The 26,277-nt window shown below is 40.3% G+C and overlaps 1 protein-coding gene across 1 annotated transcript in view; it reads right to left on the bottom strand.

The window, feature by feature from the left end:
- The window catches only part of LOC124575364 (molybdenum cofactor biosynthesis protein 1-like), a 72,688-nt gene that overhangs the window by 14,239 nt on the left and 32,172 nt on the right, over positions 1-26,277 (bottom strand). Inside the window, exons 5-6 of the mRNA XM_047131169.1 lie at positions 20,858-21,003; positions 15,900-15,985 (exon numbers count right to left, since the gene is read on the bottom strand). Of these exons, the coding sequence (XP_046987125.1) occupies positions 15,900-15,985; positions 20,858-21,003 (232 nt within the window). The remainder of the gene's footprint in view (positions 1-15,899; positions 15,986-20,857; positions 21,004-26,277) is intronic.

Consider the following 26,277-nt stretch of genomic DNA (forward strand, 5'->3'; position numbering starts at 1 on the left):
ATGTGTGTTCCTGAATATTGGACCCCCTTTTGGACCAACATAAGTGATTTTAGGTCTTTATGTAGATTTTTCTTATTCCTAGTATTGATAATATGTATTGAGCTACTTGTTGGAAATATAGATATATAACTTGCAACAAATTTCATTAAGGAGTAAGTATACTGAGAAGCAATGGTTGGAATTCAAAGTTCCTCGAATAGGTTCTACACGATGTTCTTCAAAGACTGGTCCCAGATACTCCATTGCACCATTCACCGAACCTGATAACCCCGAGCCGTCAGTAACAAAAATTAAGTCTTGCTTAAGAGATTTACAACACTACATGCACTTGTTACCAAAGTCTCATTTACTTTTAGAGCTATCTGTTCCACTTCCTTTTTGGCCCCACTTCTCTCTGTCTTCACTATATCTGAAACAGTTCTTATTTTGTTGCCCGATACAATTATCATTTTCTCTTAATAAAGCTACTTCGATTTCTGGATTACTTGATTCAATATTTTGCAGTATTCTTTGTAATGCATTACAATTCTAATATCAGAAACGTTCCTAGATAGTAGATACAGTCTCCTTTTTGCCCCACATGATATCTTTATTCCTTGTATAATCCATGGTTTATCTTTTGACTTCTGTGTGATCTGAGTTACCTTTAGGGGAAAACAATTTTCAAAAGAGGAGGTAACTTTATTAATAAATGCTTTGCATTTTCCATTTGAGTCAGGTAAACATCTCTCCAGTTCATGTCTTTGAGCAATTTCCTGAATTCCTCAATTTCTGGCTTATTTATTATCCTCCTGTACTCAGATTTAATATTTTTTTATCCTGACAAGTTTCAACATTTAACACAAGATGCTGCACGTCGTGATCAGATAGTCCATTTACTACTGGTTTTGCGATATGACGTTTTTCCCCTAGATTTGTTCATAAAGATATTATCAATAGCAGTCTCAGAGCATTTACATATCCTAGCTGCAAAGTTCACAATAGGAACTAAATTGAATGATAGTGTTAAAAACACCAGCAACCACTATTTCCCCTTCTTTTGTTTTTTACACAAGCTATTCCTTTCGCTTTGTGAAATGAAGCACTGCCTAGTTCCAAAACACAGGACTACTATGACAAGGTGAAATGTTCTCAGAGTGCTACATGTATGATAGTAAATGTAATCAGCACTATAGTTGTTTTCTGAGTAGTTATGCTGTGTGTGTTTCATTCAATCAGATGAAATGGAATAAAATCATCTATTTATTTATTTGGGCTCTTTATCACCAAGATACATTCAATGTTGGTTGAGGTTTATCTTTTGAATTCACTCCAGTGTAGATTGTCAAAATTTTATCAGTTGTCAAAGTACTTGTAACACAGTTTTCGAATTTACTGCCATCAAGGAAAGTCTCGCACTCAAATTATTCTCAGAGACTGAGAGCTGGCTGAAACCCAGAGTAGAAAGCTCTGACATATTTAGTGATTAATGGAATATATATCGGAAAGGCAGGTTAGACACTGTAGGAGAGGGAGTGTCCATTGTCTCTATTGAGGTCAAAGCTGATTGTGACAGTGAAGTTATCTGGTTGCATATAACAAGTCTACGTGAAATCAAGTTAATTAATGAATGTTTTAATCAGCCACCCGGTTCTGCTATGACAGTTTTGGAGCCATTCACAGAAAGTCTACAGACAGTAGCACGTCAATACCTAGATCATGCAATACTAGTTGGAGGTTAATTTAGCCTACTGAGTATAGATGGTAGCCTATGGCTTCATTGCAGGGGGTGCAGTCAATCTTGTGAAGCACTTTTGAATGTGGTTTTCGAAAATTGTCTTGAGCACCTAGTTTGCCATGCCACATGCAATGGAAATATCTTAGACCTTGTAGTTACAAACAGGCCAGATATCATCAATGACTTCAGCATAGAGATGGGGATTAATAATCATGATAACATCATAACAACTAAGGTTACAAAAATTAATAAATCAGTCAAGAAGGCTAGGAAAATGTTCATGCCAGAAAGAGCAGATAAGCAGATGTTAGCATCTTACTTAGACAGAACTGACATCACTTAGTTCCATTAAGACGGACGTAGAGAGATTATGGTCAAACCTTAAACAGATCGTGAATTGCACTCTCAACAAGTCTGTACCTAGTAAACGAATTAAGGATGCAAAAGAGCCACTGCGGTTTAACAATGAAATTTGGAAAATACTGAGGAAGGAAAAGCTACTGCACTCTTGGTTCAAAAGAGAATGCCAAATGGCAACAAGGAAAGGTTACTACCACTGTCATACCTCAGCAAAAGATCTGGCTGAGAAGCAGGGGAATTTATTGTCCTATGTAAAATCACTAAGTGAGTCAAAGAATTCCATCAAGTCACTTGACCAGTCTGGGGTGGCAGTAGGAGATAAATGTTTTAAATTTTGCATTTAAGAAATCATTCATGCAAGAGAATCATATAAACATACCGTCATTTGACAATAGCACAAAGACACCTAACAACAATCACCACAAGAGGCCAGCACTAGCACAAGTTGTTCACATGATATTCATTGGACTGTTGCCTGTAAACCCGTCCCATGTCAGTGCTCTTGGAAGAGAGCTGTGGCAGTGACACGGCTCTGTTGTTGTTCCTGTGCAGTGATCTGCAAAGACGCGACGGTACGGGACGGGGGGTCGGGTCGAGATTCAAGCAGTGATTAAATACTTCATAAAGAAAGGTATGAAAGTGAAGGACATTCATGCCGATTTCCAGAAAACACCAGGGGACTCTGCTCCTTTGTCTTCAACTGTTGCCAAGTGGATAAATGAATTTCAATTTGGTCAGGAGAGCTTAGATGATGATCATCCATGAATAGGTCAGCCAAAACGTGTCACTACTCTAGAAATCATTGCAAAAGTCCGCATAATGATCAAGGAGGATCACCAATTTAGAGTGCATGAAATTGCTCACGCTTGCCAGATGTCATCTGAAAGGTATTCACAAGATGGGTGCCGCGACTCTTGACGCTGTGTCAAAAACGCATGAGAATGGACATATCACAACAATGTTTGGCCTGTTTTAGGAGAAACAAACAAGATCTTTTGTGCTGGTTTGTGACCACGAGGAAACTTTGGTTTACTACTATACCCCAGAGACAAAGCAACAATCAAGGCAGTGGAAACATGCTGAATCTCCGCCGCCAAACTCCTTCAGCGGGGAAGGACATGGCGTCAGTGTTCTGGGATGCGCCACCAAATTCCTTCAGCGGGGAAGGGCATGGCATCAGTGTTCTGGGATGAGAAGGGGATTCTGTTTGTACATTATCTCCCCACTGGGCAAACAATTACTGGAGAATACTATGCTAACCTTCTGGACAAATTGCAACAAATGATATGCGAAAAAGGCCAGGTTTAATAAGGAAGAAAGTCGTCTAGCATCAAGCAAATGCACGCTCGCATGCATGTACCATCGCCATGGTAAAATTACACAAACTAAGGTATGAATTGTTGCCACACGTGCCTCTTCCCTAAACTTAAAATTTTTCTTTGTGGATGAAGATTCACTTAAATGAAGAATTGATAGCCTGAGTTGACAACTATTTTATAGGCCTGGAGGAAAATCATTGTCGAGATGGGATCGAGGTATTGGAACACTGTTGGACCAAGTGAATTAATCTACAAGCAGGGTACATTGAAAAATAAAAAAGTTTCAGTGACATAAGTACATTTTTTCTATTCTGTTTCAAGAACTTTTCAAACCACCCTCGTAAGCATCCCCGACGCCTGAAATAATTAAAAACAAATTAGTCGCCAGTTGCAGATGGAATCTCAATTTGGTTTTACAAAGAGTGCTATATGGCACTGGACCCTTACTTAGCTTGTATTTATTGTGAATCTCTCACCCAGCAGAAAGACTTAGCAACTGGGGAAAAAAATACAGAGGCGTCTCCTGTATATACGAAGGGCGAAAGAACAGACCCGCGAAATTACAGCCCAATACCCGTAACATCAGTTTGCTGCAGAATTCTTGAACATATTCTGGGTTTGAATCTAATCAGTTTCATAGAGACCAATAAGTTTATGTCCACAAATCAGTACAAAGCATCGCTCATGGGCAACTCAGCATGCCCTTTTGTCATACGACGTCTGTTCAAAAAATTCCAAAACTTTGTCCACAAAATTTTCTATGCTTATCTTTTAATTACTATGGATTGTCTCCTTCGAAATACTCTCCTCCACAATTGATACACTGCTCCCAATATCATTTCCACTTCCAGGAGCAGTCTTGACACACCTCTTGCTGGGTCGCATAAAGTGCCGTCTGCGAATTTTCTTTTATCTCATCTACCATTGCAAAACTTCATCCTTTTCAACTTTGGAAATAAAAAGAAGTCTGCAGGGGTCATACTATTCTCGCAAGGAACATCTCATTCTCATTTGTGAGATCCAAAAGTTTTTTTGGTCTTGACTCATGAGCCGTGGAATGAACTTGGCGGCAACACAATGCATTCCAAGATGCTGTGTCATTTCATAACATGATCCAATTGAAATGTTACATTCTACTACAATCTCTCAGACAGTGTATCTTCGACTGCCACACACAATTTCTTTGACGTTCCTGACACAAGCAACATCAGGGGACATCTAAGAGCATCCTGAACAAGGATTATTTTTGACTTTTGTAAAGCCATTTTAAAACGTGTGAATAATACATAACACCAAGTATGGCTTAAGCACTCATCGCTATAGGCTCCCTGCATCATTTGGTGTGTCTGTGTAAAGGTTTTCTTGAGTTTCACGCAAAATTTAATGCAGATGCATTGCTCCTCTAACTTTGCCATCACAAAATTCACAAACCCAGATTCCATATTTCTTGATTTCCGAGAAGCATTTGACATAGTGCCTCACTGCAGACTTTTAACAAAGGTACAAGCACATGGAATACATTCCCAGACATGTGAGTGGCTCAAAGACTTCTGAAGTAATAGAACCCACTACATTATCCCGACGGTGAGTGTCCATCAGTGACTGGGGTATCATTAGGATCATTCCAGGGATGTGTGATAGGAGCGCTATTACTCATATTTTCTATGTGCATAACTGATCTGATGGACAAAGTGGACAGTAATCTGTGGTTGTTTGCTGATGATGTTGTGGTGTATGGAAGGTGTCATCGTTGAGTGATTTAGGAGGATAAAAGATGACTTGGGCAAAGTTCCCAGTTGGTGTGATAAATGACAGCTAACCCGAAATGTAGAAAAATATAAGTTACTGCAGATGAGTTGGAAAAACTAATCCATAATGCCAGAATCCAGCATTAGTAGTGTCATGAATGAAGTCACATTGTTTCAATATCTGGACATAACGTTGCAATGTGATATGAAATGGAACAAACTTGTGAGGGTCATGGTAGGGAGGGCGAATAATCATCTTTCGTTTGTTGGGTGGATTTTACTACAGTGTGGCTCAGCTGTGATGGACATCACATATAGGATGCTAGTGTCTGGGATCCACAAGGGGTCGAATTAAAGCAGACATTGGGGTAATTCAGAGGCAGGATACTAGATTTGTTAACAGTAGGTCGAAACAACAACATACAAGTATTATGGAGATGTTTCTGGAACTCAAATGGGAATCCCTGGAGGGATTTTGAGGAACACTGTGCTGACTGCAGAACAATTCTGATTGCACCAACATACATTATGCGTAAGGACCACGAAGATAAGAGACGACAAATTAGGACTCATAGAGAGGGATATAGACATTCACTTTTTCCTCAATCGATTGGCAGATGGAACGGAAAAGGAACTGACTACAGTTGAAATAAAATTACTTGATAGTTGGCACTTCAAACGCCAATAAGAGTAGTCAGCGTCACACTTGAACTGTCTGCTGTTGCCAAACTCCACCAAAATTGGCCAGTCACTTCCAATTCCTGGTTCAGCATTCTTTCTTGATGTATTTGTATCCCGAATTACGAGCCCGACACTTTTATTATGTATTTCATGACACGCGATAGCTACACCAAAAACAACACACATTAACAATGCTAATGAAAGACACACATTTCATTCATAGCACTAACCAAACACTACCGAATAACTCAGCACAAGGTGTAATTCAGTATCATACATATAGTTATCATATTCACAGAGATCATCTTACATTAGATAAGCTTTTCACTACATTGTGTGAAACTGAAATTTTTAAGGTTGCAGTTCATAGTTGCAACTGGGTCACTACATTCACATATATAAATACTTCATGCAGTGCTGTGGCATAGCACAATGGTTGGCAGATTAATCTAATGTGTAGCATGTCGTAGGTTTGAATCTCATCAATGTAGCAAAATTTTTATTTCTAAATCTAACCAAAAGAGTGTGATTATTATTTTCATTCAATTAATTGGTTTAAATGTATTTTTTTATTTTTAATACTTTGCTGCATCATTTTTCATCATTGTTTTGACTGTTCTATTTGGTCTTATTTTTCTTCCTGTCACTATTTCTTCATTTGGAATCTGCCTCAGTCATCTATAATCCACGAACAAGTGCCCACATGGACTGTTCACTGGTTTCTAACATGGCAGCATGTGCAGCTAGAGTAAGGATAGTTACAGGTAACAAATGAAACGGAGAAATTTTAATTTGCTTTCAGCCCTGAAATTGAGTTTTTGTTGTCTTGAGTTTACCCTTAAGCGTTAGCTTTAATCGCCATGAACAAAGCGATCATGATATTAGTACTGCTGCAGACTGTTGACCACAATTTTCTCGGCTGGGTTAGGACACAAGTTTACAGTCAGGGATACAAAACGGGTCATCTTCCCCAGTTCAGTCACTGGTCACTTTAAATCAATAGTCGACAGAGTATCCGACATTTCTGACATACCTTGCACCAGCCACTAGAAAAATTGCTCTGTGTTAAACGTTTAACATAATTTGTGAAGTGAGCCGCTTGTTTGTTGTCACCTGTAACCAAACGGTAGCTGGTAGCCAATGTGGCAACATTGTTGCGGCAAGTGATTGATGTCAACTATCAAGTAATTTTATTCAGACTATTGTAGTGAGACAGGGTACCTTCTGCCATGAACCATATGGTGGCTAGTGGAGTATGTATGTAGATGTGGAATCAGTCTTTCCTTCTCATCCCATCTGGAAAGTCTCCCCTGATCTGCAGTTCTGGGTAACTTTCTCAAAATCTACAATTTTTCCTAGACCTATCCTTCACCCCTCTTCCTTGCACTTCAACCCTTCTGCCTGAAGAATGAGCTACTGGCTCTGAAAGCTTGCCTAATTATAATCTTCTTTTATGTGTGTGTTCTGCCGCCACTTAGCAAGTAGATTGTTTATCTATCCAATTCAATTATCATGTAACCAAAAGCTGCATTTAACACACCAAGTCTCTTTTACCAATCACTTTTAATATGTCCTACAGAATGTACTGTCTATCCTGTCCTTTTTTGAGATTACTGTTTTGTTGTACTTTTCTACAGGCATCATCTTACTTATTAGGAGTCAGTTCCTTCATGTTGTTGTTGTTGTGGTCTTCAGTCCTGAGACTGGTTTGATGCAGCTCTCCATGCTACTCTATCCTGTGCAAGCTTCTTCATCTCCCAGTACCTACTGCAACCTACATCCTTCTGAATCTGCTTAGTGTATTCATCTCTTGGTCTCCCTCTACGATTTTTACCCTCCACGCTGCCCTCCAATGCTAAATTTGTGATCCCTTGATGCCTCAAAACATGTCCTACCAACCGATCTCTTCTTCTAGTCAAGTTGTAGAGCTGCATGTACTCGGGAAAAATTACGGCTGTAGTTTCCCCTTGCTTTCAGCCGTTCGCAGTACCAGCACAGCAAGGTGTTTTGGTTAATGTTACAAGGCCAGATCAGTCAATCATCCAGACTGTTGCCCCTGCAACTACTGAAAAGGCTGCTGCCCCTCTTCAGGAACCACATGTTTGTCTGGCCTCTCAACAGATACCCCTCCGTTGTGGTTGCACCTACGGTACGGCCATCTGTCTCGCTGAGGCACGCAAGCCTCCCCACCAATGGCAAGGTCCATGGTTCATGGGGGGAGTTCCTTCATAGTCAACAGTTAAGGAATGGATGGCTGAATTCATATGTAGCATATGTCTCTGTAAGATGACTCATGAACAACTTCCTAGAATTACAATCAAATATGAAAATGCTGAGAAAGAACACAGTGTGATATTGCAAGATCAGTAATTAAAAAGATGTGCAAAACATTTGATGCCATGGCCATACCAGAAAGTGAGTGGCATGTCTGTTGAAGCCTGACTACAACCTAATGTGAAAAACAATTTGGGACAATCTGACACACAACTGATTCTATGCACCAATCTGTTCCCGTGGATGAAATGAAACAGCAGTTGCACAAAAATAGCCAAGGTGACTTAATCGGAGAGAAAGAGTGGTCATTGTTTTCTAGGATGCAAAAGGGATTTCTATTTTAGATTAGCTTGCAAGACTGAAACAATACCTCACAAATACAATGCAAGTATTCTGACTCAACTGGATGAAAAAATATGGAGCCAAGACCCAGGGGGAAAAAAAAAGTTTATTGTCAGTGAAATGCATATGGTCACAAAGGCACTTTCACAATAGGAAAACTGGGAGTTTCAAGTGTGAAGTCTTCAAATATCTATTCCATTCTCCAATTTTTTCACATTCTGACTTTAGCTTCTTCTTCTTTTCTTTTTGTATGAATGATTCACTTAAGACTACATGCGTCACAGCTCAAAACCGTTTTGTGAGTCAACAACTGGATATGTTTTCACTGGTCTGTCTCTTGTAACTCCGTTGGACACGGAGGTAGCAAATGAGGATGTAGGATGTCCATGACATACTGCTGTGCTGTCAGAGTGACCTGAAGTCATATCCGATGCTGCCCCACACGCCCTCTCCCTATGTCGTTGTCATACTCACTGACAACTGTCATCGCGGGTCTTGCAGAATGTCTCACTGCTGGTCACATGACAGGTGCAGGTGTGAAAGGGTTACTATGTGCTCGGCGTACATTACAGCAATTCTCCCATGGGCTCGTCAGACACGGTAAACCGGAAGCTTGCTGACAAGCACACCACCCTTACGTTCCCAAGCAGTCCAACATGGGGCCACTACCACATCTGAATGACTCACAAATCTGCATATTGCATAATTCAATCAGCCTGGCAAATGGAGACACCCAATTAGGCCCCTTCAAATTTTGTTGCGTGCTGATAATGCTGACTCACAGAAGTACAGGGCATCTGTGTCCTTCACAGGGATCACTCAACATCTTACACTCTTCACATCTCTTATAGCTCCTACCATTCTTGGTAACAATCCAAGACACAAACAAATCTAATGCAATCTGGTGGCCTTTGTATCCATTTCAGAGAGTTGCGACTCTCATAATTTACCACTGGTATGCACACTCGTGAAACTACGTTGCTTCAGGGAGCTTCCCTTTTTTTTCTTCAAGCTGTTTAGTTCTTTGAATCCATTTTTCTTGTAGCTCAGAATAATTATTTTATTGTGTAGCAAACTTACAGACTAGCATTCTGGTCTGAGCTGTCGGAGTTGGCGGTCATGTGTGTGTGAGGTGTGCTTGCTTGTGTGAATGAATGGTGTGTATTTCTATTTCTTTTTCTGATGAAGGTTGTGGCCAAAAGCTTATGTGTAAGTGTCTTAACTGTGCCTGTCTGCATTTTAACGTGCCATCTTTATGGTAATTAGCACTCTATCTTTTCCTACACTGCTGATATTCCAACCTGGAGTTTCCATTGTTTGAACTTACGGTCTACTGTTTTATGTTGCAGTGCACTTCTACAAGTGTAATACACAAATGTTGCCTTAGGAAAGAGTCACAATAACATCCATGTCTACCGTTTGCTATTTTTTACGAAATAGCACATCACACTCGAAATTTAACTTAGCCAATGAAATAAGTTTGAAGATTTATTGTGTGTAAGAGACACGAGGGCCCACTGTGTGGGAAATGTGGGAAGTTCTGTGCAGAGATGGAGTTATCCACAGACGCAGTAAGTCTTGGGAGCTATACGGGTGTTTAAACATCGACACCTGCTGGGATGAGGGGCCACTTTCTCTGAGGTGGCGCTGTGCCAGCAACGAGCTCGACCCATTGATTAGCACCACAGATGACAATGAGCAACCAGCTTCTTCTCTGTGCAGAGATATAAAATTTATCGATTTTGGACATCTTTTGACAATCTGTCACATGGAGAACAATGTTTACTCTGGCAATTTTAACACTAATCTAGTGTTCTGCAACATATTAATGTGAAATGTTGTCTATGATGTTGAAGCGTGTAAGTTAAACTGATATCTGAGAATTTGTTGTTTTTGTGGCATTATCTGGAAAATGGCCTCTCTTGCAGCTCCAGGCATAAATGTCAAGTGAAGAAGAATAATTAGCACAGCACACTGGAACCGAGTAGGGATCCGGTTTACTGCTCGGCCACTAAATTAGCATATCGTGAGTACACCAGAAGAGACGCTGTACACACTTGCATATACTACATACACAAGTACAAGCATCGATCAAGCTACCGCGAAACTGCACTCTGTGTGACTCATCACTACATCAGAATACTGTAAATGTGGTGATTCCAATTTCTTAAGGTCTCTTCCTGTTTGTTTTCATCAGTAGGATCTTATTTTTCAAGTATGTGGGAATCCAATGAGCTGCCTGTTTGGATACATTCTTTCTGTATGTCCCACAAGTTGGATTCCTTGGAGACACATTGTAACAAGAGCTTTTAGGAATTTGCCTGGAGATTTCACACTGGGTTCTGTGTGATGTATCCCACCCTTTATTCTTGGACCTAAGATTTTTACTACAATTTTACATTCTTCTAATTCAGTTTGCTGTTTTCATGTCTTGTGTTGGACAAAGAGTCTCTCTCATGCATAAAGAAATTCTAATTTGATCACTGTTGTACAATGTTAGATTTTAGAGTTCCAGGAAAAATACTTTTAGTTAACTGAGAGACAGTTTGTACTTTCTGAAGTCTGGATTCTATGGCCTTCTTTTCATTATGATGTTCAGTGGTCTTTTTCACCAAATTATTTAAACTATTTAACACCGAATACTATGTCATTGCCTATATAAGTTCAACCAGTGCCATTTTGGTATCAGCCAAGAATTTTTTCTCCAGGTGAAATTAGTAGTCCAATTTTCCTAGCTTGCTCCCTTAATATTTCAAATTGCTTTAGCATATCAGTGATGTTTTTGTCAATTAGTATTATGTCATCGGTATAGGTTACACAATATAATTCTATCTTTAAGTTTACGTTCTAGTCAGTGTAATAGTGCACCTGCTCTTCTCCATTATCTTACAATTTTCTTAGGGGCATAGTTGAATAGCAATGTGATATGCCATCCCATTTTCATATTCTTATGTCTGTCTTAAATTACACTGCTTGAAAAAAAGTGAGACACTCAGAAGGTGGGGAGAAAACAAATTGAAACATAGCTAATTTAGAGGGTATGTGATGTTATTTCAGTGACAACAAAACAGAGTCAAATTTACACAGAACTTATCAGTTTGAGCCCACTTATCAATACAGCAATGCACCCTGTCTGGCCTGGACAGTGCGGGAGGATGTCGTAAAGCTGCTGCATACCCTCCTGAGAAAGGTGATCCACAACTGTTGTAACTGGACATTGCAATCATGGATACAGGCAGTGGGATGGAGTTGACGTCCATGTTGGTCCCATAATGTTATATCGGGGACAGATATGGGGATTTTGCTGGCCACAGGAGTATATCAACATCACACAGACAATTTAAAGAGACACATACTACATGTGGACAAGCACCGGCCTGTTGAAAAATAGCACCACAATACTATTACACACTGCTGTACCATCAGAGTTCCCACGGCCATTACAAGCCGTGACCTGAAGTCATACCCAATGGCTCCCCACACCATGGGACTTCTTTGTGACCCACCCCCCCCCCAAAATGTGGAAGAATGGGACCTCTCCCCATCTCCCCGGGTCACTGTCAAACTTCTCCACGATAGTCATTTGGAGCAGTGCAGGACTGGGACTCATCAGTGAACATAATGTGACGCCATTCATTAGCAGTCCGTACTTCTTGATCATGGCACCACTTCACATGCAGTCATTTGCTTGGGTGTTAATGGCAGCCTATGCGCAGGACGGCAATTCCATAGTCTGGCTGCTCCTAGCTGTATGACACAGCATGTTGCAAGGAGACTATTACAGTGAACTCCTGTTTATCCGAAATGATCAGGACGGTGGTCAGTTCCGATAACGAAAATTCCAGATAAATCAAAGTCCCCCTGTTTTCACATGTGAACACTCCAAATTGCGTCAATATTGCGAAATACGATCGTAAAACGTGCGTAGGGTATGTAAAACATTACTGATATGGTTGCAAATAACCCTACACTTTTTTACTGAAAAAATTGTGTTGACATGTTAAAAAGGCACCAAACTATGATTGAAAACTCAAAGTTTTTAAATGCTGTATAACAAAGCTCGTTTATTTTGCATTCTTACAGAAAAAATCTCCCTTATTTGGCAGCAGGAAAAAACAGGAGTTTTAATTTTATTACCTACTCTTTTGAATAAAAAATAAACTACTGAACAAAATTATGAAACAAATCTAGAGATTACTCAAAGGAACGAAAAGTCTGTTCAGAGGAACTTTCAAGAAAAGTAAAAAAAAAAAAAAAAAAACTTTTTAAGTTATGGACATAGAAGTTCTAGGATGCTTCATTAGAGTTTATTTTTTGGTAACGAAGTCACGAATGTCTTTTTTTCTTTTTTTTTTTTGCTTGAGAAACTATTGCTGCAACAATACATCTCCAACGTTGAAATCAAACTATTTCAGGATAAATCGTCTCCTCCTGTTGGCTGATGTACTCCAGGGCAGTTTGGATCACTTCGTAACAGAATGTGTGAGGAATATTTTTCTCTGATTCATCATCAGAAACATAGTCTTCTAACGCTTTATGATCGGTCACAATTTGGACGATTTCATCCTCAGTCACATGAAAAAATGCCATTTTCCATCCACTCTTCAATGTCTTCGAAGTGTGTGTCTTTACAACCAGCTTCTCCAGTAAATTCACCAAAATTATGTCAGCTTGAGTTTCGGTGTTGTCTCCTCCTTCCCACCACTTAGGTTGCCTTACGATCTAAGAGTTTTTTCCAAGACCTAACAAGAGGAACTGGAGGAATTAGATTCCAAGCTTCAGCAATCAATGAATGACACTTAAAACATCAATTTTTTTAAGAGCTTCCACAAAATCATCTGCAGCATCAATCACACCTATTAAGTATTCCAGCATCTTGTGTCTGTAATGTTTTTCCATCGCCTCAAGAATACCTTGGTCCATCGGTTGACATAGAGATGTGACATTTTGTGGAAGAAATACAACTTTGATATCCCCATCTTGCAGATCACCTGGGTGAGAAGGAGCATTGTCCACAAGAAGTAGCGCTTTTCAAGGAAGTCCTTTTCCTTCCATGTAATTTACTACAGCTGAAACAAACTCTGCCTGGAACCACTCTCTGAAGATGGCACGGCACTGTTCATACATGCCTTAAGACTGATTCGTGTACCTCAGTGGGAAAGCTGGTTGGTTGGTGTCTAAATGCTCTTGGTGTTTTGGATTTGCCAATTAAAGTAAGACACAGTTTATGATTGCCAGTGGCATTACTGCAAGCGAGGACAGTAAATCTTTCTTTGATTTTTTTGTATCTGGAAGCCATTTCTTCTTCTTTAGAGGCAAGGGTTTTCGTTGGCAGCATTTTGTAATTCAACCCAGTTTCATCACATTTGTAAAGTTGATTGTCAGTATAGCCTCCTTTGTCAATGATTGTGTGCAGTTTCTTCTTAAAATCAGCATAGCAGCTTCATCCCCAGATAATGATTTGGCACTGATGGCAATTTCATGGCTGCCATGCTGCTTCTTGAAATGATCCTGCCAGCCATTACTTCCGAGGAATTCTTGCTTCTTTCCTTCTATCAGCTCATTAGCTCATTTTGACAAATTAGAGGACCTGAAACTGACACACCTTTGGCTCTTATTTATTCGTGCCACAAAAATAATGCCTCTTCTAACTGAGGATGTGCACCTTTTCTCATTGTTTTTCAAGATTTCACTGCGCTGCCCAATGCTTGGATGGAACAAAAATTTTTCAATTCCTGATCGATTTGTCTTCCGATCAGTAATTGTACTCCTACTCTGCAGCAACTTTTGTGGGTGGCTCACCAGCATCAATTCTCTGCAAAGTGTGATGCTCTTTTTCCAACAAGATCACATTCATTTTATGTTACGTGCCCGTAGTCACGTTCAGTGTTCTTTTTACAGACACTCGACTGAGTCCTTTATGGTTTTTGGCCCCTTTTATCTCTGGACACTTTAAGGCACATAGTGGGAGCACAAAACCTCAAATCAGAAACACACAAATGCACAACTTGACAACACTCGAGATGCACTAGACAAACTTTTGATTTTTGAAACCAGGCTGTGGCAGCCATCAAATGAAAGCATTCGATACATCTATGCCATTTCCTCTGTTCTACCCAAGCCCACGTGGCAACACAACAGGGTGTTGTACGTTCACTGTTAAACACTCAGCTTTGATGTACCGACAACAAGTGGAAAGTGTTAGGCGGCGCACTCTAATTGTCAGTTTCGACAGGCCTACGTTGCGCTCCATAGAACAATACTGTATGTACTGTACTTCCAAGGAGTTCCAATAGATGGCAGTGGCATGAAACCATGCAATACAAATAAGAAACGCACTAGAGCTTCAACCAACACACGCACGAATTGACGATACTTGGACTTTTGACACGCACCAGTGCACTGATTAGCAGTAGATTGCCAAAAAACACCAGCAAATGCTTGGCTCCAGGTGCACGCAAATTGAAATTTGTCAAGTGTCAATCTAGCTAGCCAAAAGTGTAGCTGCACAAGAGTTTACTGTACTTGTTCTCAGATGGCAGTCACAGACGTGAACAGGTTACAATGTACTCAGTACACTACACAGTGATGCTCCCTTGTAGTGGTCTGATGTAGTCAACTGGAACATTGATGATGAGTAAGCCCTTACTTTCCAACATCAGGCCACTGTCAGATCCAAATACTCCAAAAATACAGATGTTGCAAGGTTTAACCAGGGGACCAAATGGACATCCACAATGAGGTTTCTTTCAAACTCTCATCAGATAATGCTGTCTCACACCAATATGCAGCACCTTCATATCCTCCAGAGTGATGATTCAACATCTGACGCTATTCACATCCCTTATATACCACACGATGCTTGCTAAACAGCAATAAAAAAAAAGAACACTAATGAATAATGAAGGAAAAGACAGACTGCTACTTACCATAAAGAAGATACCTTAGGCTGCAGATGGGAAGAATTAAAAGACACTTACATAAAGCTTTCAGCCACAGCCTTCATCAGTAAGTAGTAATCTGTCTTTTCCAACATTGTTGATATTCCTACTGGAGTTTCCATTGTTTCAAGGACACTGATGCTTTTCTGTGAGTGTTTGCTTTATGATGTTTTCTGCATTTTAGCTTTTTTTTAAAAAAGAAAAAAAAGAAAGAAAGAAAGAAACAAAAAGATTTGTTGCTGGAAAACTTCTGAAGTCCAATAAAGGAGTTACAACAGCCATATATGGTTATCTGGTGGACCTTGCAGAACCAAATTCTAGGGCTGAAATATACTGTTGACCAATGGGCATTAATCAGAATGAATACTAAATAAAAAATTAAATCCAAGTTTACACAAAAAACACAGGTTCTATCACTGTTGCTTTTCATTCTATTTTGCTCTTATGTTTGCTATGACTTGTTAAGCAGAAATTTTCTTTCTATCTACAGAGTTACATTTGCTGTAATGTATCTTACCTTCATGTTGTTTCTTCTTTCTTCTCACTGCTGCCCCAATCATGGCAAGCAAGTCATCCTCACTGCATTTGCTTCGTATTGCATCTCTGAAACAACAGTTAAAACACCCGTTAAACAGTACCAGGCAATTACCACACAGTGAAATGTTGGTACACTAAAAAGGAAGAAAAACTTTGCAGAAATCTTCAACAGTAATCTTGTAGTCTGCAGTAGGCAACAGCAGGATAACAAACCCACTGGACAAGAATGGGAAAGTCATGATAGAAGTTACTTTTATTTTTATAAATAAACAGGTATCTTACACAAATGCTCAAGAGTATACATAGGATCTCGGGCTGAAGAGGTGGAGCAGAAACTGACATTAGTTTTGTTGAAGAGGGAGTACTGGAACACAGCACAATTTCTTGCAAAATGAAGCCAAATTTATTGATAAACTCTTAATTAATTGCCAAGCTCACTAATGTGATCATTTTACGACAGGTACTTACTGCTTGGAGTATATGTGACTTTTCAGGCTTGCCTGATAGATCTGTTGCAAAAACACTTTGGGTTCCCCACCAGATAACATTATGCAAGCCCCTCCCTCAATATTTCAGTGACACAACGTTTTGGCATCTTCAGGTGGTGGTGATTTCCACCATCACTGCTGCAAGATGCAACTGGCAATTTCCACGTGACAGCTTTGAAATTTATCATGTGGATGTCTATGACCATCATATTTAGAATTCAGAGGATTTCATAGAATACCTGAAGATGCTTAAACTAGAACTTTCAGATCTTTTAGTTAGCTCAAATGTTATATCATTACTTACAAAAGTGTCCCTGCAGCCCTCATTAGAGGTTATTAGCAGCAAGTTCGAGAAAGAAATTGTGATGCTGTTTAAACATGTGCATACCTCATCCTATTTCTTATGTAACACCAACTACTTTAATCAAGTGGACAGTGTTCCCATGGGAGATCCTCTATTTCCCTTAGTAAATATCCAACATTCCTCCTTCTGGCAGAATGCTGAAGAGACATTTGTGGTGTGGCCCACATAATACAGACACTACCTAGGTCCCTGCAGCATTTGCACTCGCTCCATCTGAATATTCAGTTCACTGTGGAAGTACAAAAAGATAGCAGCTTACCATTCCTGGATGTCACGGTTAGAAGAAAAGCTGACATAGCACTGGGGCTTAGTCTCTACTGCAAACTGATACACGCAGAGTTATATTTGAGGTCCAAAAGTTGCCGTCACCCTGCACAATGTGGTAGTGTCTTACACTCCCTGGCACATAGAGCACACGTGATTTCAGATACCGACAGTCTGCCTGGTGAACTGTAACACCTAAGAACAGTGTTCCAGCAGAATGTTTATTCTTGTAAACAGATTTGCAATGTGTTCTGAGCAAAGCAAGTTCAGTGTAGGGATGTAAATGAAGATACTTAGACAAGCACTGCAAATGGCTTTCTTGCCATATTTCAGTGGCATGTTTTCAAAATTAAAAGAATCGCTAAGAGAAACAGAATCAAGTGTGTTTTTCGTCTACCAGCAAAACTAAGGAATTGTTTGTGTTCAGTTAAAGACAATCTTGACCTTAGAAAACACAGATCATATATAAGATCTGATGCCATTATGGGAAACCTTATATAGGGCAGACACCTCACATTGTGCAAGAACACTGTGTTCAACAGCGCTGACAAAAATGCCACCCAGTAAATTAATGGTAGCAGAACACTGCCTGAATACAGGGCACCACACGTTTCCCAAGAGGACTGAAATTTTATCCTCAGCATCATCACTCTAGGACTGTGTTTTTAAGAATGAGGCATGTATCCATACGGTGGGCAATCTTACCAACAGGAATATGGAATTTTGACTAAGCACTGCCCAGAATCCAGCACTGACTGCCATGAAATTAAAACAGTAGAAACCAGATCCTCCGATGTATGACCTGATGCAGTACCTTGCAGAGAGTTAATTCAGCTCTTAACCACACGAGTGTCCAGAAGTGCAGTCATTGCCCACAACACATAAGCAGAAGGCTACTATGAATGGCATTTACATCCAACTGGGAGTGCCTGTCCACACATTCGTACTCCTGCTTCTAGCCTGACAAATTTCAATTCTGCTGTGCGAATATCACCAGCCACATCTTGCAGCAGTGATGACAGGACCCACCACTACCTGAAGATGACGAACAGTTGTGTTGGTGAAATATTGTGAGGCTTGGACAAAGTTATTCAGTGGCAAATCTGAGAAGATTTGTATACATTATTTTTCTGTGACGCAGGTAATGTGCAGCAAAATGTGATAACTTTCTGCATTTTCCTTTTTGTACATTTCAAAATACCCCAAAAATTGGTGAGAAACACTGAACATATGACATAACCAGATGACACACCCTACAGCATGTGCAGCAGTCGGGGTTGAGTGTAAATGAATGATTGAGCAGTGCAATACTTTCATTTGAGCAAACAGAGCAAATTTCGAAAACATTTTGTAAATATGATCTGTTGTAAATGTAGATGTTAAAAATTATTGTCCCTGCTGTAATCAAGCAAAAGCAGTTCTGATTTTGTGTTTATTGCTTCTGTCCCTTCTCTTGTTAGTAAAGAAAACATAGGTCATTTAATGGCGATGATGCTATTCTGAAGTTTATACTCATCTACTTGTTATGCAATATGGTAGGTTTTCATTGTACTGTACTTTGCAAGAAATCAAGGAAACTGCAAGACCGGTAAATAAAATAATAAACTTCTATATATAAAAATAAAGATGAGGTGACTTACCGAACGAAAGCACTGGCAGGTCGATAGACACACAAACAAACACAAACATACACACAAAATTCAAGCTTTCGCAACAAACTGTTGCCTCATCAGGAAAGAGGGAAGGAGAGGGGAAGACGAAAGGAAGTGGGTTTTAAGGGAGAGGGTAAGGAGTCATTCCAATCCCGGGAGTGGAAAGACTTACCTTAAGGGGAAAAAAGGACAGGTATACACTCGCACATATCCATCCACACATAAAGACACAAGCAGACATATATTATCTGCTTGTGTCTGTATGTGTGGATGGATATGTGCGTGTGTGCGGGTGTATACCTGTCCTTTTTCCCCCTAAGGTAAGTCTTTCCGCTCCCGGGATTGGAATTTTACTATCATTACCTTTTTTTTTTTTTTTTTTTTTTTTTTTTACTTGTACCACACATATTCCACACGGTTCATGCTCACTCCTTCAATGATACTGCCCATCCTTCTCTAGTGTGTGAGTTGTCCCTGCTTTCCTGCGTGTTTGTTGGTTTAAACACCCTTGTTTCAAAAGAGAGTGACAGCTTAGAACAGTCTTGTCAACATTTTGTATTTTTATTTAGCAATTATAGTTTGAGCCTTATAGGTGAATGTCACAAGATATTGTCAACCACTGCATTCACTAGATGGGAATGGGGTTCATGGGGTTCATTTTTTAAGTTGCTGTTATCTTTTTCATCCTATGTTGGACTAGCTTTTCCATACTCCCACTCTATTTTACGTAGCCAAACAGTTATCTGCCCTTGCAAACTTGCTCCTTTACTACCAAGTCAACTAATACTGGGCAGCATAACAGAAGTTCCAATATCCAGTCTTTCACCACAATTCACCTACACACACTTTTCACTCACTGATTTTCTTTTTTCAATGTCATAAATATTTTGCTTTCACAGGCTGCTGTGCTTTGAACATAAAATTGTAGGAACATCTGCCTCACATGTCTTTTTTTTTTTTTTTTTAATTAAAGAATATGTTCCTTGCTTATTCCTATTTGCTTCTGATACATTTCCATTCTCACTTTTATTTTCTTTTGATCCATTTCTTTTTTCTTTGATAGACAAGTCAAACAACAATGGCAATATGTTGCAGCCCCCTGTGTTTCACCCTACTTACTATGAACTTACTTTTCTTAGCTTCCAATTTTATTAGTCATTTGGTTTTTAAGATACTTAAATTAATTGTTTGACCCTGTATTTTTATATCTTATTTTGCCTTCGGTTGATAAAGGATTTCTGGTATGCTCACAAAGAGAGAGCTGATTCTTCCCACCCCTCACCCCCCTTACCATGTCCTGAAACAAACTTATCGCCAAGTCTTAGTCTAGTCATCAATTTAAAAGTGTCAGTTGTTGGTCCCATTGTCTAATAATTTGTACATTTATACACATGAAGTTCCAATTTTTATTTGGAACATATAGACTCTGATAATCATGAATCACAGTTGAAATGGCTCTGGGCACTATGGGACTTAACATCTGAGCCAAGGCAGGATTCAAACCTGCGACCGTAGCAGTCGCACAGTTCTGGACTGAAGCACCTAGAACCGCTCAGCAACGGTGGCTGGCGAATCATAGTTACCATCACATGGACAGAAATACTGTGTTAACTTTAATACAACACAGGGACATAGCCAAAAATGTCTTTACATAATTTCCAGTTCTGATTACTTTCCTTTAATTTAATCTCACAAATAGGTTAGTGTAACATGATGTTGACAGAGGCAAATTATATATACTCACAAATTATTTAGCTAGAGGTATCTGGTTTGTATGTCTGGGAGGGAGGAGGGTGCAAGCTGAAAACTTCAAGAAAAGATTACTCATTTCATACCTGCTGGATTTAACTGCAGTTTATCTCTTCCATATACCAACCACATACCTAATGTGCATGGCAAACAGTTTGAAAGTATTATTCTATACTCAGCATTTGGAACTATCAGTTCCTTCATGAGAGAGGAAAGAGGGATAAGTTTCTGAAGGTCTCAAAGGTCACTCGGACTCCATGACTAATGTGAGGACAAGAGGAACGAATGTGTCTATAAGAAGTTTTGGAATTTCACCTCCTGAAGGTAAAATACTGATCAGTCTGTCAGTCTTCTAGTAATTTTATGGTTTCCTCGCATGAATTTTCACTTGGACATGATTATTCTATGTTTCATCACTCACCTGAGAGATATCTCTGAATACCCAAAGAGACACACCTCCAAATTGCCATCAGCTGTTATCTGTAAACGGTTGCACGTGCCACAGAAGTGTTCACTCATTGAGGTAATAAATCCCACACGTCCCTTGAAGCCCAGGACATGGTATGCCTGCAAAAAGAAATTGTAAGAAAATAGCTACTGCTGTTGTGTAAATACTATAAATGTGTTGCTCACCAAGTGGAGGAAGGAGAAAATGTGCATTAAGGGGAGTTTGAACGCCCTATCCTGACAATGTTAAATTTGGTGACTTAACTTCCCCGTATTTCAGGAACAACTGTAGCCATTGACAAGAAACTTTTACAGGACATTAAACTATATGTTCTGAGTCTTACAATAATTGCATTTCAGCCACTGCTTTTGGAAATGCAATTTTTTAATTACACAGTTAAAATTTTGTGTACTTTTTTGTATGTTATTCTAAATAATTTTATTTATGCATAATATTATGTTCTTCTTTTAGTTCAGAAGACTCAGAATACGTATGTTATTACTCCCTGAAAATTTTAATTCGCTACTCGAAGTAGTTTCTGAGATTTAGGGAAAAATGCAAGAGAAAATCTAAATTTTCAAGAAGAGTTTTTAAAGTTTTAATAGACTGTAACTCAATATATGCTTAACATTTTATTTTTAGTCACTCAGAAGCACCCTGCACCATACTGTATATCATCCTCTTGACCTTTTTTAAGTTTTTTCTTGTTTTCTTCTTTCTGGACTCCGTAGTGGCCAACTGTGCTGCATACAGTGCTTTACCATTGCAAACCTTGTCCATCCATTCAAATTCTCTGATGCAGTTTGCTCCAGAATTAATTCCCATATGTTGTAGCACTTTCACGCTACCAATGTTGCCATCATTAAAAGCAATAACAGCATGACTGACCCCCACTTTAGTGCCTTCATTACAAGAAAAACATTTTTTGGTCTACATCTACATCTACATCCATACTCCTCAAGCCACCTGACGGTGTAGGCTACCTTGAGTACCTCTATTAGTTCTCCCTTCTATTCCAGTCTCGTATTGTTCGTGGAAAGAAGGATTGTTGGTATGCCTATGTGCGGGCTCTAACCTCTCTCATTTTATCCTCATCGTCTCTTCGCGAGATATACGTAGGAGGGAGCAATATACTGCTTGACTCCTCGGTGAAGGTATGTTCTCGAAACTTCAACAAAAGCCCGCACAGAGCTACTGAGCGTCTCTCCCGCAGAGTCTTCCACTGGAGTTTATCTAACATCTCCGTAATGCTTTCATGATTACTAAATGATCCTATAACGAAGCATGCTGCTCTCTGTTGGATCTTCTCTATCTCTTCTATCAACCCTATCTGGTACGGATCCCACACTGCTGAGCAGTATTCAAACAGTGGGCGAACAAGTGTACTGTAACCTAATTCCTTTGTTTTCAGATTGCATTTCCTTAGGATTCTTCCAATGAACCTCAGTCTGGCATCTGATTTACCCACGATCAACTTTATATGATCATTCCATTTTAAATCACTCCTAATGCATACTCCCAGATAATTTATGGAATTAACTGCTTCCAATTGCTGACCTGTTATATTGTAGCTAAATGATATGGGATCTTTCTTTCTATGTATTCGCAGCACATTACACTTGTCTACATTGAGATTCAATTGCCATTCCCTGCACCATGCATCAATTCGCTGCAGATCATCCTGCATTTCAGTACAATTTACCATTGTTGCAACCTCTTGATATACCACAGCATCATCCGCAAAAAGCCTCAGTGAACTTCCGATTTCATTCACAATGTCATTTATGTATATTGTGAATAGCAACAGTCCTACGACACTCCCCTGCAGTACACCTGAAATTACTCTTACTTCGGAAGACTTCTCTCCATTGAGAATGACATGCTGCATTCTGTTATCTAGCAACTCTTCAATCCAATCACATAATTGGTCTGACAGTCCATATGCTCTTAAATTGTTCATTAAACGATTGTGGGGAACTGTATCGAACGCCTTGCGGAAGTCAAGAAACACAGCATCTACCTGGGAACCCGTGTCTAAGGCCCTCTGAGTCTCGTGGACGAATAGCGCGAGCTGGGTTTCACACGATCGTCTTTTTCGAAACCCATGCTGATTCCTACAGAGTAGATTTCTAGTTTACAGAAAAGTCATAATACTCGAACATAATACATGTTCTAAAATTCTACAACTGATCGACGTTAGAGATATAGGTCTACAGTTCTGCACATATGTTCGACGTCCCTTCTTGAAAACGGGGATGACCTGTGCCCTTTTCCAATTCTTTGGAACACTACGATCTTGTAGAGACCTACGGTACACTCCTGCAATAATGGGGGCAAGTTCCTTCGCATACTCTGTGTAATATTGAACTGGTATCCCATCAGGTCCAGCGGCCTTTCCTCTTTTGAGTGATTTTAATTGTTTCTCTATACCTCTGTCATCTATTTCAATATCTACCATTTTGTCATCTGTGCGACAATCTAGAGAAGGAACTACAGTGCAGTCTTCCTCTGTGAAACAGCTTTGGAAAAAGACATTTAGTATTTCGGCCTTTAGTCCATCATCCTCTGTTTCAGTACCTTTTTGGTCACAGAGTGTCTGGACATTTTGTTCTGATTCACCTACCGCTTTGACATAGGAGCAAAATTTCTTAGGATTTCCTGCCAAGTCAGTACATAGAACTTTACTTTCGAATTCATTTAACGCCTCTCGCATGGCCCTCCTCACATTACATTTCGCTTTGCGTAATTTTTGTTTGTCTGCAAGTTGTTGGCTATGTTTATGTTTGCTGTGAAGTTCCCTTTGCTTCCGCAGCAGTTTTCTAACTCGGTTGTTGTACCACGCTGGCTCTTTTCCATCTCTTACGATCTTGCTTGGCACATACTCATCTGACGCATATTGTACGATGGTTTTGAACTTTGTCCACTGATCCTCAACACTATCTGTACTTAAAACAAAACTTTTGTGTTGAGCCATCAGGTACTCTGAAATCTGATTTTTGTCACTTTTGCTAACCAGAAAAATCTTCGTACCTTTTTTAATATTTCTATTTACGGCTGAAATCATCGATGCAGTAACCGCTTTATGATCACTGATTCCCTGTTCTGCGTTAACTGTTTCAAATAGTTCAGGTCTGTTTGTCACTAGAAGGTCTAATATGTTATCGCCACGAGTCGGTTCTCTGTTTAACTGCTCAAGGTAGTTTTCAGATAAAGCTCTTAAAAAATTTCACTGGATTCTTTGTCCCTGCCACCCGTTATGAAAGTTTGAGTCTCCCAGTCTATATCCGGAAAATTAAAATCTCCACCCAGAACTATAACATGTTGGGCAAATCTACTCGAAATATTTTCCAAATTATCCTTCAGGTGCTCAGCCACAACAGCTGCTGAGCCAGGGGGCCTATAGAGACATCCCATTACCATGTCTGAGCCTGCTTTAACCGTGACCTTCACCCAAATTATTTCACATTTCGGATCTCCGTCAATTTCCTTCGATACTATTGCACTTGTTATTGCTTTAAACATGCCTCCCCCTTCACTGTCCAGCCTGTCTCTGCGGTATACACTCCAATCTGAGTTTAGAATTTCATTACTGTTTACATCTGGTTTCAGCCAACTTTCTGTCCCTAGTACTATGTGGGCATTGTGACCACTTATTAATGAGAGCAGTTCTGGGACCCTTCTATAGACGCTCCTGCAGTTTACTATTAGCACATTAATATTGTTATTCCCTGTTGCATTTTGTCTACTCCTACCTTGCCGCATCTCAGGAGGTGTCTTGTCGGGCCTAGGGAGGGAATTCTCTAACCTAAAAAACCCACATGTGCACTCCACATATACTCCGCTACCCTTGTAGCCACTTCCTGCATGTAGTGCATGCGTGACCTATTCAGGGGGACCCTACATTTCTCCACCCGATAGCGGAGGTCGAGAAATTTGCACCCCAGATCTCCGCAGAATCGTCTGAGTCCCTGGTTTAAGCCTTCCACTCGGCTCCAAACCAGAGGATCACTATCGGTTCTGGGAACGATACTACAAATAGCTAGCTCAGATTCCACCCCGTGAGGCTTTCCGCCTTCACCAACTCCGCTAACCGCCTGAACGAACTGAGGATGACCTCTGAACCCAGACGGCAGGAGTCATTGGTGCCGACATGAGCAACAATTTGCAGTCGGGTGCACCCAGTGCTCTCTATCACTGCCGGCGCGGTCTCCTCCACATCTCGGATGAGACCCCCGGCAAGCAGACAGAGTGAACACTGACCTTCTTCCCCGACCTTTCCGCTATTTCCCTAAGCGGCTCCATCACCCGCCTAACGTTGGAGCTCCCAATAACTAATAAACCCCTCCCCCCATGTGCCTGCTCGGACCTTGCTGAAGGAGTGGCCACATGTCCACTCACAGGCAGAACGGGCGATGCCACACGGCCAGCCTCCACACTGACCCTCCACCTCGTGCGCCGCGAACGCCGCTGAACCCGCCACTCCCCTTGGGAAGAGGGTGGCACAACCGCGCCCGGTATCCGCAAAGATGTGTCGACAGCAGGGTCAGTGGGTGAAGCATGTAACACCTGGGGTGTACCATGCAACGCACCAGACTCACCACTGCCTGAAGACGGCTAACCGCGGCCATCAACACGTTCAGCTGTTTGCGAACAGTGGCCAGCTCCTCCTGTGTCCGTACACAGCAGTCTCACATCCTATCCATCTTAAGAAATCAATTTACTGTAGAGAGTTAATCAACTTATAACTAGACTGCTAATTCACTAAAGGCGGCTGATAGTTGACTACACTGTGGTTACTAGACACTTCCTGTAGAAAACAATGAAAATAGCACTACCTGTCTCTGGACTGTATTGAAAACAAACACTAGCACTACTGGCACTATGGCTGACTATACGGACTTTCTCTGACTGTATTCAAAACAAACACAAAATCTATGGAACACTGTTACTAGCACTCGACAATTAAAGCTTCCTAAAAGCAAAAACACACGGAAGAAGAAGTTACAAGTAAGAAAAATAGAGTTAATACTTAAATCAGCATAGCTCGCTGCACAGCAGACGTGACGCAGACGGCAGTTACGACGACACTGACGCTATAAGATTATTGAACGACTCATTGGGATTTTGAGTCTGACAATGCAGACACTTCTTCAATAATTCAGGATTGCCAGGTCTCTGTAAACAGGTTTTATGATATCCACAACTGCTGCTGGGATATAATGTTTATGGCTGTATGACCTGTTTGAGTACTGGGCATTGCGGTAATTGCACCATGAACCAGATCCAGGAGGGCATGACCAACACATTCCAGTTCTGTGATAAGCTTCTCACCATAAGGCTGAGTGGCTACTACACTGTTATATGCATTTGAGTCTGCACAACCTAAGAACTTA

The sequence above is a fragment of the Schistocerca americana genome, unplaced genomic scaffold (genome assembly GCF_021461395.2).
Source record: "Schistocerca americana isolate TAMUIC-IGC-003095 unplaced genomic scaffold, iqSchAmer2.1 HiC_scaffold_24, whole genome shotgun sequence".
NCBI lineage: Eukaryota > Metazoa > Arthropoda > Insecta > Orthoptera > Acrididae > Schistocerca > Schistocerca americana.